This window comes from Tursiops truncatus, chromosome 19, assembly GCF_011762595.2.
Source record: "Tursiops truncatus isolate mTurTru1 chromosome 19, mTurTru1.mat.Y, whole genome shotgun sequence".
NCBI lineage: Eukaryota > Metazoa > Chordata > Mammalia > Artiodactyla > Delphinidae > Tursiops > Tursiops truncatus.
In genome coordinates this window covers 30,780,702-30,796,805 of record NC_047052.1, presented here as the reverse complement: position 1 = coordinate 30,796,805, position 16,104 = coordinate 30,780,702, and the positions used below count along the sequence as shown (strand labels likewise).

The 16,104-nt window shown below is 36.7% G+C and overlaps 1 protein-coding gene across 14 annotated transcripts in view; it reads left to right on the top strand.

Annotated features, from left to right (window-relative positions):
• Positions 1-16,104, top strand: part of CHD9 (chromodomain helicase DNA binding protein 9) — a 244,096-nt gene that overhangs the window by 174,608 nt on the left and 53,384 nt on the right. For all 14 annotated transcript variants that reach the window (XM_073795587.1, XM_019932510.3, XM_019932504.3 and 11 more), the window contains one exon: positions 12,991-13,101. In XM_073795587.1, coding sequence (XP_073651688.1) covers positions 12,991-13,101 — 111 coding nt within the window. The remainder of the gene's footprint in view (positions 1-12,990; positions 13,102-16,104) is intronic.

Here is a 16,104-nt window from a genome sequence, read left to right as displayed (position 1 = left end):
GAAAGCCACATAAATGAATTATATGTTACTAACCTACAAGGAAGATTTCAAGAACTATGGTGTAGGCGTGTATGGATGCACAGTGTAAATTAAATGGAGATGAATATGAAGGTTAGGGAGGTTGGACCCAAATTGTGAAGGGCTCAAAAAATTCCATTGTGAGGAATTTGAACTTGATCCTGAGGCAATTAAAAAGCTCTGAAATCCCTTCAAGCAGAAAATGGGCATAATGTGTTCTGGTTTAGAAATTTAACTCTAGCAGCAGTGTAGAGAATGAGATTGAAATGAGAAAGACTAGAGGCATAGAGACCAGATAAGAGGCTTCTATAGGCTGTGACGATAGGCAAACCAGGGCACTGGAGACCCACTTGAATTAACAGGAATTGATGACCAGTTAGAAATTTGTGGAAGGAGGAGTCAAAAATAACTTGAAGATAGATTTCTGGCCCAAGTAGCTAGGAGGGTCATGGTGTCATTAAGTAAGATAGAGAATTGAGGAGAAGGAAGTTTATATGGAGAAAATAAAATATTGGAGCTGTTATATTTGTGGCATTTACAGGGCATCCAAGTGGAGATGTCCAGGAGAGTTGGCTAGATATAGATTTGGGAGTTAATAAAAAAGCAGAAGAAAGTAGTATTGTGGAAACAAAAGGAATACTGCAGAAGTAAAGTATAAGGTTGAGAACTAAAACTAGTCACGATTGGATAGATACACCCTGGCTCTATCTTCTTTCCTGAGAAATCTTGTTTCCTTTGGATTCCTTGGTCTTACTCAAGTTGTCAATACACTATGTACAGATACTTTTCCCCTCATGCCTGAAATTATCCGAAATTTAATTTAACCAAAAGGTATTAGTCACAGAAATCACCTTTGTTGATTAGGCCAAGTATAGGGGTAGTCTCCTTAAAGTTTTTTTTTTTTTTAATTAATGAAGGCATATCCTCATTTACAATGTTAATGATAATAATCATGGAAAGTCAGAACTTCAGGGTTTGAATTCTGACTCATGAGCTTAGTGACCTTGGACAGTTAACTTAACCTTTATGAGTCTTTCTTGTCCTGAAAAAGGAGAGCATGATAATCATGCTTGACCTTTCCTACTTTACTATAAAGTGCTATGTGAGTATTATTTTACTCAGGTATGCTCTAATCATAATCAGCTATACTCTAAGAATGTGAAAGTTAAGCACTTAAGTATCTATTTTAAACCCTCAGACCAGGGAGTAATTGTTGCATTTGAAAAGAGAGCTTACTGAAAAGGTACCGCAGTAGCTGAAGAGGTACCACATAAACCTGTACTTGTATTATAATTTTTTCATTTCCATAATTGTGTGGGAATGCCACTACATGGTGGGCATTTGGCATAATGGAATATGGCACTACTATATAGTAGCACCAAAGGAATAAAGTTGATACTATTTTTTGCTTTTCCTTGGAATGTCCAGAAACTTCAGCTGAGCAGTTATTTTCAGTGGTTTTGGTAAATGTCATTCCAATCCATGTTTCTACGTATTATCAAAGAGTTTTTGATAAGAAGCTACATTTATGGAGTAGGGTGCATAATAAGACTAATTAGAATTAATAAATATATCCATCGATTAACTCATTATTGGTAACCTCATTTACAAGTGGTTATATCACGTATCTTGTTTTGAGAGATTTTCATAAGGGCAGTTAGGTGGATCCTAGAAACAGAAAAGTTTCTGGTCTGATGTTAAATTTGGTGTAGAACAAAAGGCTTTGAGTTGCTTAATTTACAAAAAGAAAACAAAGTGGTCTAAATGAAGCTTCAGTTGGATTGCTTACTTATAAGGGCCCTTCTTTGGTGCCTAAGATCTTCTGCTACTTTCCGATATAGGAAGATAGACTTCACCATTTAAAATTTCCCTTGCAAATAATAAAGGAATTTAATGATTAAACGAATACATTTCAAGAAAAATATTTTGAGGGGAACTGGGATATTAAGATTTAACATTTGAAAGTAGGCAGTAAACCAGTACTTGATGGACTTCTACAACAGGCATTTCATTTCTGTAGGCATTAATCCATCGTTAGAAACCTTGAGAGGGACTTCCCTGGAGGTCCAGTGGTTAAGACTCCGTGCTTCCACTGCAGAGGGAACTAGGATCCCACATGCCGTGCAGCGCGACCCCCCCAAAAAAAGAACTTTGAGAATTTTATATGTCATCTTGAAAGTAGGTTATATGTCAGTTAACAAGAGCATCTGGAATTATCTACAAATATTAAAAATTTTTAAGATTGAAAAATGAATTTATCATTTTTCTTATAATGAATATATATTTTAAAAGCCATTTAATTGTGAAGTATAGTTTCTTCTGCGCAAGTTATTTTAATTATCAACAGTTATAAGGTAGCAGCACAAAATTGATTCTCTACTGTAACATAGAACATTTTTTTAAGGTAAGCAACCATAAAGTAGTATGTTTCAAAAATCTAATTATTTCCTTTTAGTGACTTTTCATATTTAATGGCTTCTCAAGAGGCATATATCAATGAAACTGTAGGACAAAATAAAACCCTGTGAACTTCAGTGAACTTTTCATTGTTCCTGAGAATTCATGAGCTTCTATTAATGACGATTTGAAAATGTGGATATTGTTTGTCCTCAATTAGGAGAAATTCATTTCTGAATTAACAAAATGAAGTCCCCTCTTAGATTTGGAATTACTTGGGTATAGTTAAGATGTCTGTTACTCATATTCATACCATGTTGATGAATTGTCATCATATACTTTTATGCAGGTGATGGTGGCTATCTACTTTTCATTTTATCAAACTAGTTAACCTTTACTCTTTTAAGTTGATGATGAGTTTTTAGAATTATGTGGTTTGTCATTAAGAGGTATCTCACTGTATTATTTTCTGTTGCTACTGTAACAAATTACCACAAATTTAGTGGCTTAAAACAACACAAATTTATTCTTTTATAGTTCTGGGTGCCAGAACTCCAAAATGAGTCTTACAGGGCTAAAATTAAGATGTCAGCAGGGCTGATTTCTTCTGGAAGCTTTAGGAGAGGATCAGTTTCTAATGTCTTCCAGCTTTTAAGAGTGCCTGCATTTCTTGCTTGTGACCACATTATTCCAGTCTCAGCTTCTGCTGTCACACAGGCTTTTCCTCTTCTGTAGTGAAATCTCCTCTTCTTTCCTCTTGCATTCAGGACAGCTGTGATTGAATTTAGGGCCTGCCTTGATAATATAGGCTAATCTCCCCATTTCAGGATCCCTAACTTAAGCACATCTGCCAAGGCTTTTTTGCCATATAAACTAACATTCACAAGGTTCCAGAAATTAAGACGTAAATATCTTTGCAAGCCATTATTCAGCCTACCACACTCATCATTTCAAAGAAATAAAAAATTGCTTTTTTTAGTAGTTTCATAATAATAAAGCTATAGTTTAGAACAAACAAAAAAACAGAATTTAAATTCATTTTGTTAAAGCATTTATTTCTGTGACTTGTTTCATAAATATGCCAGGAAAATGAATATTTTTAAACATTTATAATAGTTAAATACTTCCTATAAACAAGCATCTTACTAACCCAGTCTCAAAAGAATGATGGAATGAATGTATTTATTACTTGGTAAGCAATGTCATGACCAGACATTGCAAAGTTCAGCAAGAAGCATTTAGGATTTTAGTTTTTTTCCTACTCCTTTTTTATTTTATTTATTTATTTATTTTTGCCGTGCCGCATGGCATGTGGGATCTTAGTTCCCTGACCAGGGGTCGAACCCGCTCCCCCTGAAATGGAAGCGCAGAGTCTTAAACACTGTATCACCAGGGAAGTCCTGTCCTACTAATTTTTTAGATGTTTTATAAACATTGAAACTACAAATATAGGCAGAATAGTATAATGAGACCTGTGTATTTATCACCCAGCTTCAACAATTATTTACTCATACTAAACTTTCATCACCACCCTACCCATCTTTCATATTATTTTACTTTTTATTTTTTAAAATTTATTTTATTGAAGTATAGTTGGTTTACAATGTTGTGTTAATTTCTGCTGTACAGTAATGTAATTCACTTATATATATATACATATATATATATGTATATATATATATACACACACACACACATAACCTTCTCCATTTTGGTTTATTATGGGATATTGAATATACTTCCCTGTGCTATACAGTAGAACCTTGCTGTTTATCCATTCTATATATAATAGTTTGCATATCATATTAATTTAAAGCAAGCCCCAGGCACAGTATCACAACTTCTATAAATGTTCCCATCTGTACCTCTAAAGATAAAGATTTCTTTAACACAACCACAATACTATTAATCACGTTTTAACATAAAATTAACACTAATTCCTTTTTTTTCTTTTTTTTGGCCGCAACAGGCGGCTTCTGGGATCATAGTTCCCTGACCAGGGATTGAACCCACACCCTTGGCAGTGAGAGCACAGAGTCCTAACCACAGGACCGCCAGGGAATTCCCAACACTAATTCCTGATATCATCAATTTCCCAGTGTTAAAACTTTCAGTTATCTTGAATGTCATAAATGGCTTCTTTGCTTGTAATAGTTTTATTACCTTTCCTATGTGTAATTTTCTGCATTTTAAAGTTCCATCAAAATGGGTTCTTTTTTTTTTTTTAACATCTTTATTGGAGTATAATTGCTTTACAGTGGTGTGTTAGTTTCTGCTTTATAAAAAGTGAAACAGTTATACATATACATATGTTCCCATATCTCTTCCCTCTTGCGTCTCCCTCCCTCCCACCCTCCCTATCCCACCCCTCTGGGTGGTCACAAAGCACCAAGCTGATCTCCCTGTGCTATGCGGCTGCTTCCCACTAGCTATCTATTTTACGTTTGGTAGTTTAAATATGTCCGTGCCACTCTCTCGCTTTGTCACAGCTTACCCTTCCCCCTCCCCATATCCTCAAGTCCATTCTCCAGTAGGTCTGTGTCTTTATTCCTGTCTTACCCCTAGGTTCTTCATGACATTTTTTTTTCTTAAATTCCATATATATGTGTTAGCATACGGCATTTGTCTTTCTCTTTCTGACTTACTTCACTCTGTATGACAGACTCTAGGTCCATCCACCTCATTACAAATAGCTCAATCTCGTTTCTTTTTATGGCTGAGTAATATTCCATTGTATATATGTGCCCCATCTTCTTTATCCATTCATCCGATGATGGACACTTAGGTGGTTTCCATCTCCGGGCTTTTGTAAATAGAGCTGCAGTGAACATTTTGGTACATGACTCTTTTTGAATTTTGGTTTTCTCAGGGTATATGCCCAGTAGTGGGATTGCTGGGTCATATGGTAGTTCTATTTGTAGTTTTTTAAGGAACCTCCTTAGTGGCTGTACCAATTCACATTCCCACCAGCAGTGCAAGAGTGTTCCCTTTTCTCCACACCCTCTCCAGCATTTACTGTTTCTAGATGTTTTGATGATGGCCGTTCTGACAGGTGTGAGATGATATCTCATTGTAGGTTTGATTTGCATTTCTCTAATGATTAATGATGTTGAGCATTCTTTCATGTGTTTGTTGGCAGTCTGTATCTCTTCTTTGGAGAAATGTCTATTTAGGTCTTCTGCCCATTTTTGGATTGGGTTGTTTGTTTTTCTGATATTGAGCTGCATGAGCTGCTTATCAATTTTGGAGATTAATCCTTTGTCAGTTGCTTCATTTGCAAATATTTTCTCCCATTCTGAGGGTTGTCTTTTGGTCTTGTTTATGGTTTCCTTTGCTGTGGAAAAGCTTTGAAGTTTCATTAGGTCCCATTTGTTTATTTTTGTTTTTATTTCCATTTCTCTAGGAGGTGGGTCAAAAGGATCTTGCTGTGATTTATGTCATAGAGTGTTCTGCCTGTGTTTTCCTCTAAGAGTTTGATAGTTTTTGGCCTTACATTTAGATCTTTAATCCATTTTGAGCTTATTTTTGTGTATGGTGTTAGGGAGTAGTCTAATCTCATACTTTTACATGTACCTGTCCAGTTTTCCCAGCACCACTTATTGAAGAGGCTGTCCTTTCTCCACTGTACATTCTTGCCTCCTTTATCAAAGATAAGGTGACCATATGTGTGTGGCTTTATCTCTGGGCTTTCTCTCCTGTTCCATTGATCTATCTTTCTGTTTTGGTGCCAGTACCATACTGTCTTGATTACTGTAGCTTTGTAGTATAGTCTGAAGTCAGGGAGCGTGATTCCTCCAGCTCCGTTTTTCATTCTCAAGATTGCTTTGGCTATTCGGGGTCTTTTGTGTTTCCATACAAATTGTGAAATTTTCTGTTCTAGTTCTGTGAAAAATGCCAGTGGTAGTTTGATAGGGATTTCATTGAATCTGTATTTGCTTTGTGTAGTAGAGTCATTTTCACAATGTTGATTTTTCCGATCCAAGAACATGGTATATCTCTCCATCTATTTGTATCATTAATTTCTTTCATCAGTGTCTTATAATTTTCTGCATACAGGTCTTTTGTCTCCTTAGGTAGGTTTATTCCTAGATATTTTATTCTTTTTGTTGCAATGGTAAATGGGAGTGTTTTCTTTTTTTTTTTTTTTTTTTTTTTTTTTGCGTTATGTGGGCCTCTCACTGTCGTGGCCTCTCTCGTTGCGGAGCACAGGCTCCGGACATGCTGGCTCAGCGGCCATGGCTTATGGGCCTAGCCGCTCTGCGGCATGTGGGATCTTCCTGGACCAGGGCACGAACCCATGTCCCCTGCATCGGCAGGTGGACTCTCAACCACTGCGCCACCAGGGAAGCCCGGGAGTGTTTTCTTGATTTCACTTTCAGATTTTTCATCATTAGTGTATACGAATGCCAGAGATTTCTGTGCATTAATTTTGTATCCTGCTACTTTACCAAATTCATTGATTAGCTCTAGTAGTTTTCTGGTAGCATCTTTAGGATTCTCTATGTATAGTATCATGTCATCTGCAAACAGTGACAGCCTTACTTCTTCTTTTCTGATTTCGATTCCTTTTATTTCCTTTTCTTCTCTGATCAGTGTGGCTAAAACTTCCAAAACTGTGTTGAATAAGAGTGGTGAGAGTGGGCAACCTTGTCTTGTTCCTGATCTTAGTGGAAATGCTTTCTCTTTTTCACCATTGAGGACGATGTTGGCTGTGGGTTTGTCACATATGGCCTTTATTATGTTGAGGAAAGTTCCCTCTATGCCTACTTTCTGCAGGGTTTGTATCATAAATGGGTGTTGAATTTTGTCGAAAGCTTTCGCTGCATCTTCTGAGATGATCATATGGTTTTTCTCCTTCAGTTTGTTAATATGGTGTATCATGTTGATTGATTTGCATATATTGAAGACTCCTTGTATTCCTGGGATAAACCCCACTTGATCATGGTGTATCATCCTTTTAATGTGCTATTGTATTCTGTTTGCTAGTATTATGTTGAGGATTTTTGCATCTATGTTCATCAGTGATATTGGCCTGTAGTTTTCTTTCTTTGTGACATCCTTGTCTGGTTTTGGTATCAGGGGGATGGTGGCCTCGTAGAATGAGTTTGGGAGTGTTCCTCCCTCTGCTATGTTTTGGAAGAGTTTGAGAAGGATAGGTGTTAGCTATTCTCTAAATGTTTGGTAGAATTCGCCTGTGAAGCCTGGGTCCTGGGCTTTTGTTTGTTGGAAGATTTTTAATCACAGTTTCCATTTCAGTGCTTGTGATTGGTGTTTTCCTATTTTCTATTTCTTCCTGATTCAGTCTTGGCAGGTTGTGCATTTCTAAGAATTTGTCAGTTTCCTTCAGGTGGTTCATTTTATTGGCATAGAGTTGCTTGTAGTAATCTCTCCTGATCTTTTGTGTTTCTGCAGTGTCAGTTGTTACTTCTTTTTCATTTCTAATTCTATTGATTTGAGTCTTCTCCCTTTCTTTCTTGATGAGTCTGGCTAATGGTTTATCAATTTTGTTTATCTTCTCAAAGAACCAGCTTTTAGTTTTATTGATCTTTGCTATCGTTTCCTTCATTTCTTTTTCATTTATTTCTGATCTGATCTTTATGATTTCTTTCCTTCTGCTATCTTTGGGGTTTTTTGTTCTTCTTTGTCTATTTGCTTTAGGTGCAAGTTTAGGTTGTTTATTCGAGATGTTTCCTGTTTCTTAAGCTAGGATTGTATTGCTGTAAACTTCCCTCTTAGAACTGATTTTGCTGCATCCCATAGGTTTTGGGTCGTCGTGTTTTCATTGTCATTTGTTTCTAGGTATTTTTTTATTTCCTCTTTGATTTCTTCAGTGATCTCTTGATTATTTAGCAGTGTGTTGTTTGGCCTCTATGGGTTTGTGTTTTTTTACAGTTTTTTTCCTGTAATTTATATCTAGTCTTATAGCGTTGTGGTCGGAATAGATACTTGATATGATTTCCGTTTTCTTAAATTTACCAAGGCTTGATTTGTGACCCAAGATATGATCCATCCTGGAAAATGTTCCATGAGCACTTGAGAAGATAATGTATTCTGTTGTTTTTGGATGGAGTGGCCTCTAATTATCATTTACGTCCATCTTGTTTAATGTATCATTTAAAGCTTGTGTTTCCTTACTTCTTTTCAGTTTGGATGATCTGTCCATTGGTGAAAGTGGGGTGTTAAAGGTCCCCTACTATTATTGTGTTGCTGTCAATTTCCCCTTTTATGGCTGTTAACATTTGCCTTATGTACTGAGGTACTCCTGTATTGGGTACATAAATATTTACAATTGTTATATCTTCTTGGATTGATCCCTTGATCATTATGTAGTGTCCTTCTTTTCTCTTGTAATAGTCTTTATTTTAAATTCTGTTTTGTCTGGTAAGAGAATTGCTACTCCGGCTTTCTTTTGATTTCCATTTGCATGGAATATCTTTTTCCATCCCCTCACTTTCAGTCTGTATGTGTCCCTAGGTCTTAGGTGGGTCTCTTGTATATGGCATATATACGGGTCTTGTTTTCCTATCCATTCAGCCAGTCTGTGTCTTTTGGTTGGAGCACTTAATCCATATACATTTAAGGAAATTATCGATATTTATGTTCCTATTACCATTTTCTTAATTGTTTGGGGTTTATTATTGTAGATCTTTTCCTTCTTCTTTGTTTTCCTGCCTAGAGAAGTTCCTTTAGCATTTGTTTTAAAGCTGGTTTCGTGGTGCTGAATTCTTGCTTGTCTGTAAAGGTTTTAATTTCTCCATTGAATCTGAATGAGATCCTTGCTGGGTAGAGTAATCTTAGTTGTAGGTTTTTCCCTTTCATCACTTTAAATATGTCCTGCCACGCCCTTCTGGCTTGCAGAGTTTCTGCTGAAAGATAAGCTGTTAACCTTATGGGGATTCCATTGTATGTATGTTATTTATTGCTTTTCACTTGCTGCTTTTAATATTTTTTCTTTGTATTTAATTTTTGATAGTTTGGTTAATATGTGTCTTGGCATGTTTCTCCTTGTCTTTATCCCATATGGGACTCTGTGCTTCCTGGACTTGATTGACTATTGCTTTTCCCATGTTAGGGAAGCTTTCAACTATAATCTCTTCAAATATTTTCTCAGTCCCTTTTTCTCTTCTTCTCCTAGGACCCCTATAATTCGAGTGTTGGTGTGTTTAATGTTGTCCCAGAGGTCTCTGAGGCTGTCCTGAATTCTTTTCACTCTTTTTCCTTTTTTCTGCTCTGTGGTAGTTATTTACACTATTTTATCTTCCCGGTCACTTATCTGTTCTTCTGCTGCAGTTATTTTGCTCTTGATTCCTTGTAGAGAATTTTAAATTTCATTTATTGTGTTGGTCATCATTGTTTGCTCTTCAGTTTTTCTAGGTCCTTGTTAAACGTTTCTCATATTTTCTCCATTCTATTTCTAAGACGTTGGATCATCTTTACTATCATTACTCTGAATTCTTTTTCAGGTAGACTGCCTATTTCCTCCTCATTTGTTTGGTCTGGTGAGTTTTTACTTTGCTTCTTCTTCTGCTGTTTATTTCTCTGTCTTCTCATTTTGCCTAACTTACTGCATTTGGGGTCTCCTTTTCACAGGCTGCAGGTTCATAGTTCCGGTTGTTTTTGGTATCTGCCCCCAGTGGGTAAGGTTGGTTCAGTGGGTTGTGTAGGTTTCCTGGTGGAGGGGACTGGTGCCTGTGTTCTGGTGGATGAGGCTGGATCTTGTCTTCCTGGTGGGCAGGACTGTGTCCAGTGCTGTGTTTTGGGGTGTCTGTGAGCTTATTATGATTTTAGGCAGCCTCTCTGCTGATGGGTGGGGTTGTTTTCCTGTCTTGCTAGTTGTTTGGCATGGGGTGTCCAGCACTTTACCTTGCTGGTCGTTGAGTGGAGCTGGGTGTTAGCGTTGAGATGGAGATCTCTGGGAGAGCTCTCCCCAATTGATATTACGTGGGGCCGGGAGGTCTCTGCTGGACCAGTGTCCTGAATTCAGCTCTCCCACCTCAGAGGCTCAGGCCTGACAGCCGCTTGGAGCACCAAGACCTTGTGAGCCACAAGGCTGGCGAAACTGGGCTATGAGTTGGGTGGCAGCCACTGCCTGTTGTAGCTCTGTCTCAGCTGTCTCCAAAGGTCACCCAGATACATTGGGTTATTCCACCATTCCTCAGAACTTGCACATGCCAGTCTGGGATTTGTAATATGTCCTCCTGATACTCTTCATTGAAATACCTTGCATTCGTGGTGGTGAGAGATATGCTGACAGTGTTGGTTCTCTTCAGTTCAGAGACTGGAACAGTCTGAGCCTTCATGTGGCCAGGTTAGGAGCAGCTGGCCAACGGTCCCAAACTGATTACATGTCAGATTCCAAGACGGGTTTCTGCAGCGCCCGAGCAGTAGTCCCAAGCAGCCGCTCCGCTCAGCTGCAACACTCTGACTGGGGAATTTGGTGGGGCCCTCAAACAAGGATTTCTGCCAGCCCTATAGCCTGACTTCTCCACCCAGGCAAGGAGCTGAGGAGAGCATCTCCCGACTCCATCTCACCAGAGGAGTGGACACCTGGAAGCTCCTTCCATTTATCCCTATAGAAGTTTAGCATGCATCTTTCAAGCCCTTTTGTTAAAGCATTATATATCTTCTCTGTGTATTTCATTTTTATAAAGCACTTTGATAAATTTTCTTTGAAGCAGCGTATCTATTTTTAGGAACTTAAGTTGCAAATAATGGTTATTTATGAATCACAGTGTTGAACTGTAATGTCTAAAATTAGGTCCAATGAAAAGATTTTATAATTTCTGCAACATTTAAGAAAATAAATCATTTATATTTTCTTTTATTCCTCTGTAATTTCTTAAGTTTTTACAATGCTTATGCAGTATTTTTTTTGTAAGGAAAAGAGTTTTCAAAATAAAGTTAGGCAGGGGGCTTCCCTGGTGGCGCAGTGGTTCAGAGTCCGCCTGCCGAAGTGGGGGACGCGGGTACGTGCCCCGGTCCGGGAGGATCCCACATGCTGCGGAGTGGCTGGGCCCGTGAGCCATGGCCGCTGAGCCTGCGTGTCCGGAGCCTGTGCTCCGCAATGGGAGAGGCCACAACAGTGAGAGGCCCGCATACCGCAAAAAAATAAATAAAGATAGGCAATGACTCATTTTTCTGTATTTCTTATATTCTGTATTGCATTTTTTTAGGAGACATATCTATGTAAAAATGGGATGGAAATAAAGTAGGAGAATACCAGAAAATGAACTGTCTAGGGCAAATAGGTTTGAAATTCTTCTTGTAACCTAATTTCTTAATATTCATTTTTTTAAAAATTAAATTATTTGTTTTAGCTACACTGGATCTTTATTGTAGCACACAGGCTCTCTAGTTGTGGCACACGGGCTTGTGACGTGAGGGCTCTAAAGCATGCGGGTTCAGTACTCGTAGTGCACGAGTTTAGTTGCGTTATGTGGGATCTTAGTTGCCCCACCATAGATTGAACCCAGGCCCCCTGCGTTGGGAGTGCGGAGGTGTAACCACTGGACTACCTGGGAAATCCCTATTCATGTAGTATTTCCTTTCTTTCTTTTTTTTTTTTAACATCTTTATCAGAGTATAATTGCTTTACAATGGTATGTCAGTTTCTGCTTTATAACAAAGTGAATCAGCTATACATATACATATGTCCCCATATCTCCTCCCTCTTGCATCTCCCTCCCACCCTCCCTATCCCACCCCTCTAGGTGCTCACAAAGCACTCAGTGATCTCTCTGTGCTATGCAGCTGCTTCCCACTAGCTATTGATTTTACATTTGGGTAGTGTATATATGTCCATGCCACTCTCTCACTTCGTCCCAGCTTAGCCTCCCCCCAACCATGTCCTCAAGTCCATTCTCTACGTCTGCGTCTTTATTCCTGTCCTGCCCCTAGGTTCTTCAGAACCATTTTTTTTTTTAGATTCCATATATATGTGTCAGCATACGGTATTTGTTTTTCCCTTTCTGTCTTACTTCACTCCGTATGACAGACTCTGGGTCCATCCACCTCACTACAAATAACTCAATTTCATTTCTTTTTATAGCTGAGTAATATTCCATTGTATATATGTGCCACATCTTCTTTATTCACTTGTCGATGGACACTTAGGTTGCTTCCATGTGCTGACTGTTGTAAATAGTGCTGCAGTGAACATTGTGATACATGACTCTTTTTGAATTATGATTTTCTCAGGGTATATGCCCAGTAGTGGGATTGCTGTGTTGTTGTATAGTATTTCTAAAATGCAGTATTGTATCCTGTATGGTTTTTTGACTAAAACGATTTGATCCCTGCTTACCCAAAGTTTAAAAGTCAAACAACAATAATAACTTCTTTAATTTTGCTCCTAAAACTCCAGCCTGTGTTGGTATTAAGCCTTTTGCCTTAAGCAGATGCTGTGCTATGTTTCAGACCATTGTAGTTTGAAACGTACTTTGAGTGCATGTGTGTATATGCTGAATTCAAATTCTATCCACACTAAATGTGAAGAGATAAGGTTTTAGATATACTTTGATAGATTTTTCCTCTACGTTTCAAAACATTTTGAAAAACTACCATTATGTATTTCAGGCAAGTTTTGTGGCATCTGGAAATCGAACAGATATTTCCTTAGATGATCCCAACTTCTGGCAAAAATGGGCGAAAAAGGCAGAAATAGATATAGATGCCATCAGTGGTAGAGTAAGTATTTATTTCCGTTTAAAAAATATTACCTGTGGGAATACTTTGGTAATATTATTATAATATTTTAAGGTGTTCCACTGTGTACTGACTGAAATAAATTAATCTGCATAAATAAATTGATACAGGGCTGTAGAATGATAACATTGAGTCAGGCACTGCTTCTGTTTAATTCTTCTGATATTTGTTGTGATAGGTTGTAATACGGTTAAAGTTTAATTTTGGAGGGTGTTTGTGTTCTTAAAATTATAATATGTTTTTTAATTTTTAAAATGTCTTAAAATAACGGATTACTTTTATTTCGCTTTTTAACCTTCTTTTTGTTATTTTGGTGTCAGATACCATTAATGATCTAGTCAAATACAAAAGGAGAAAAAAAAAGCAGTCAAGAAAGTGGCATCTTCAAAATCTGACAAAGAACTATAAAAAATTTAAGATCCAGTCCTACTTACGTACATAGATCTAGCTATGCTTAGTAAATATTATGAAATTTAAAAAATAAAGTGGCATTTTTAAACTGTTTCTTTTATAACATCCCTTGGAGTTAAGGAAGAAAGGGCCAAAAAGCTAGCACAGAATTCATGGAACTGATAATAACGTAACTGTTCACTTCAAAAGACATCTACCTGTCTGATAATTTATAGGAATCAATGTTTGTGAGCCTTACCTACTTCCAAAATAACTGCTAAATGATTAAAAGAAATTTATATTAAGCATTGATGCATGGGATCTATTTTAATAGATAACCTTATAAGATGTAAAACTTTACAATGAGGAATAATGCCACTGCCCAATAATAATTATTATTTAATATATTTTGGAAATATGTATAATTCTGTATGAAACATTATAAAAAAGTAAATTAGAAAGAGATATTTATTAAAATATTACTATTTTCATATTGGCATGTTTATATGCCTTAAAAAGTCAATGGAATTTGCAAACCACTATAAATTAATAGATGAATTAGTGAATTAACTGATAGAAGATAAATATGCCATTTAGCCTTCTTAAATATCAGTACTAACAGCAGTAGAAAAATATATGGAAGAGGAAGTCTACTTCGTAGTAGAAAAAAAGATTTAGAACACTTAGGGGAATACCTACTGGACGTATATGATTTCAGTAAAGTAAATTACCAAACTTAATTGTGAGATTTGTCAATTGGGAAGAAAAACTACATATTTTAAACATTTGTAGGTTGAGTTAATAAACATAGAAATGCAGCCCCAATCAAAATGTTAAGAATTTGTTCATATAACCAGACAAAATCTAAAATTACCCTGGAAGAATAAATACTCAACAATATTAAATCCACTTTTAGGAATCTGTCTTACAGCAATAATCACACATGTACAATGATAATGTAGTACAGTGATGTACATCGCAACATTTTTCATTTTAGAAAAAAATTAGAAACTAATTGGTACTTTTATACTGTCTAATGCAGTAAGTAAAAATAATCATGTAGATCCCTATGTACTCACATAGAGCTCTAAGACAAGACAGTTAACTTTAAAAAGAGAGAGGCCTTCCCTAGTGGCACAGTGGTTGAGAGTCTGCCTGCTGATGCAGGGGACATGGGTTCGTGCCCTGGTCCAGGAAGATCCCACATGCCGCGGGGCAGCTGGGCCCGTGAGCCATGGCCGCTGGGCCTGCGCATCCGGAGCCTGTGCTCCGCAACGGGAGAGGCCACAACAGTGAGAGGCCCGTGTACCACAATAAAAAAAAAAAAAAGAGAGAGAGAAATAGAACAATACTTACAGTGTGATGTTTGTTTATGATTTTTCAAAAGTATTATAATGGTAATACACAGACACTCGTACATTTGTGCTGAATCCAACTAGAGCACACTGTGAGCCAAGTACCATTCTCACATTAGGGCTAAAATGAACAAGACAGATGAAGCACTGCTTAATAGAGCTTACAAATTCTGGTGGGTAAGTAAACAAATATATAAGATAATTTCTGAGACTGAAGAAAATAAAATGGTAAGATGGTAGAGAATGCCTGGAGGAGTGTAGATAGCATTAGGAAAAGTGGTCAAGGGAGGTCACTCTGAGGGGACATCTGTGCTGAGACTTGAATGATGAGAACCAGCCAACAGTGTAAAGACATGAGATAAAAGCTTTCAAGGTAGAGGGAATGGCAGTGAGCCATTGTTTGAAATAAGCTTACAGTGTTCCAGAAACAGAAATGGCATTGTGTCAGAATGGAGGGGGATAGTGAGAGTGGTGACAGGTTAGGTCAAAGATGATAGGTATGGCTCATTTCAATAGGGTCTTATAGATTATCCTAAGGAGTTATGGATTTTATAAATAAACTTATATAAGCATATAGTCATGTAATACTTTGCAGTTATGTTTTCTAATTTGTACTTCTCAAAAATTTTATAATTTTCTGACAAGAAGTACCATGAAGACAGATTGGCATTACTTACTATATGTTAAAACATAAAAGCATATTAACATATTATAAAGGAACCATGATACTGAGAGAAATGTATATAGAGCAAAGAATAGAATAAGAACAGGAGAAGGTCAAATTATAGGATATAAATAAAGAAATAGCATTAGAGAAAAAGGGGTTATTTAATAATCATGATTAAAATTTGAGTTAGCATTGGGGAAGCATTTTAATAATATACTCTATGCCAAGTAAACTCCAATTTGTGATAAAAAATTTATTTTTGAAACAAAGCATGAAAAAATAGTAAAAATAGATTTCTATTTTATCAAATATTTGGTGGGAAAACATTCTAAATTAGAAACAAACCACAAAGGGAAATAATTGGCATATTCAAATATATGACAAAATTATGTAATGGAAAAATAAAATTGCAATCAGACTGGTGACTATTTGTAGCAGAAGTATATATGAAAGTTAATATTTTTATTATATAAAAGCTAATGTAAATTGATCACAAGTAGAAATAAATCAAAATCTTAAAAGATTATGGGCAAAAAACACTTGAAAATTTACTCAAGAGAAAATACAATTATG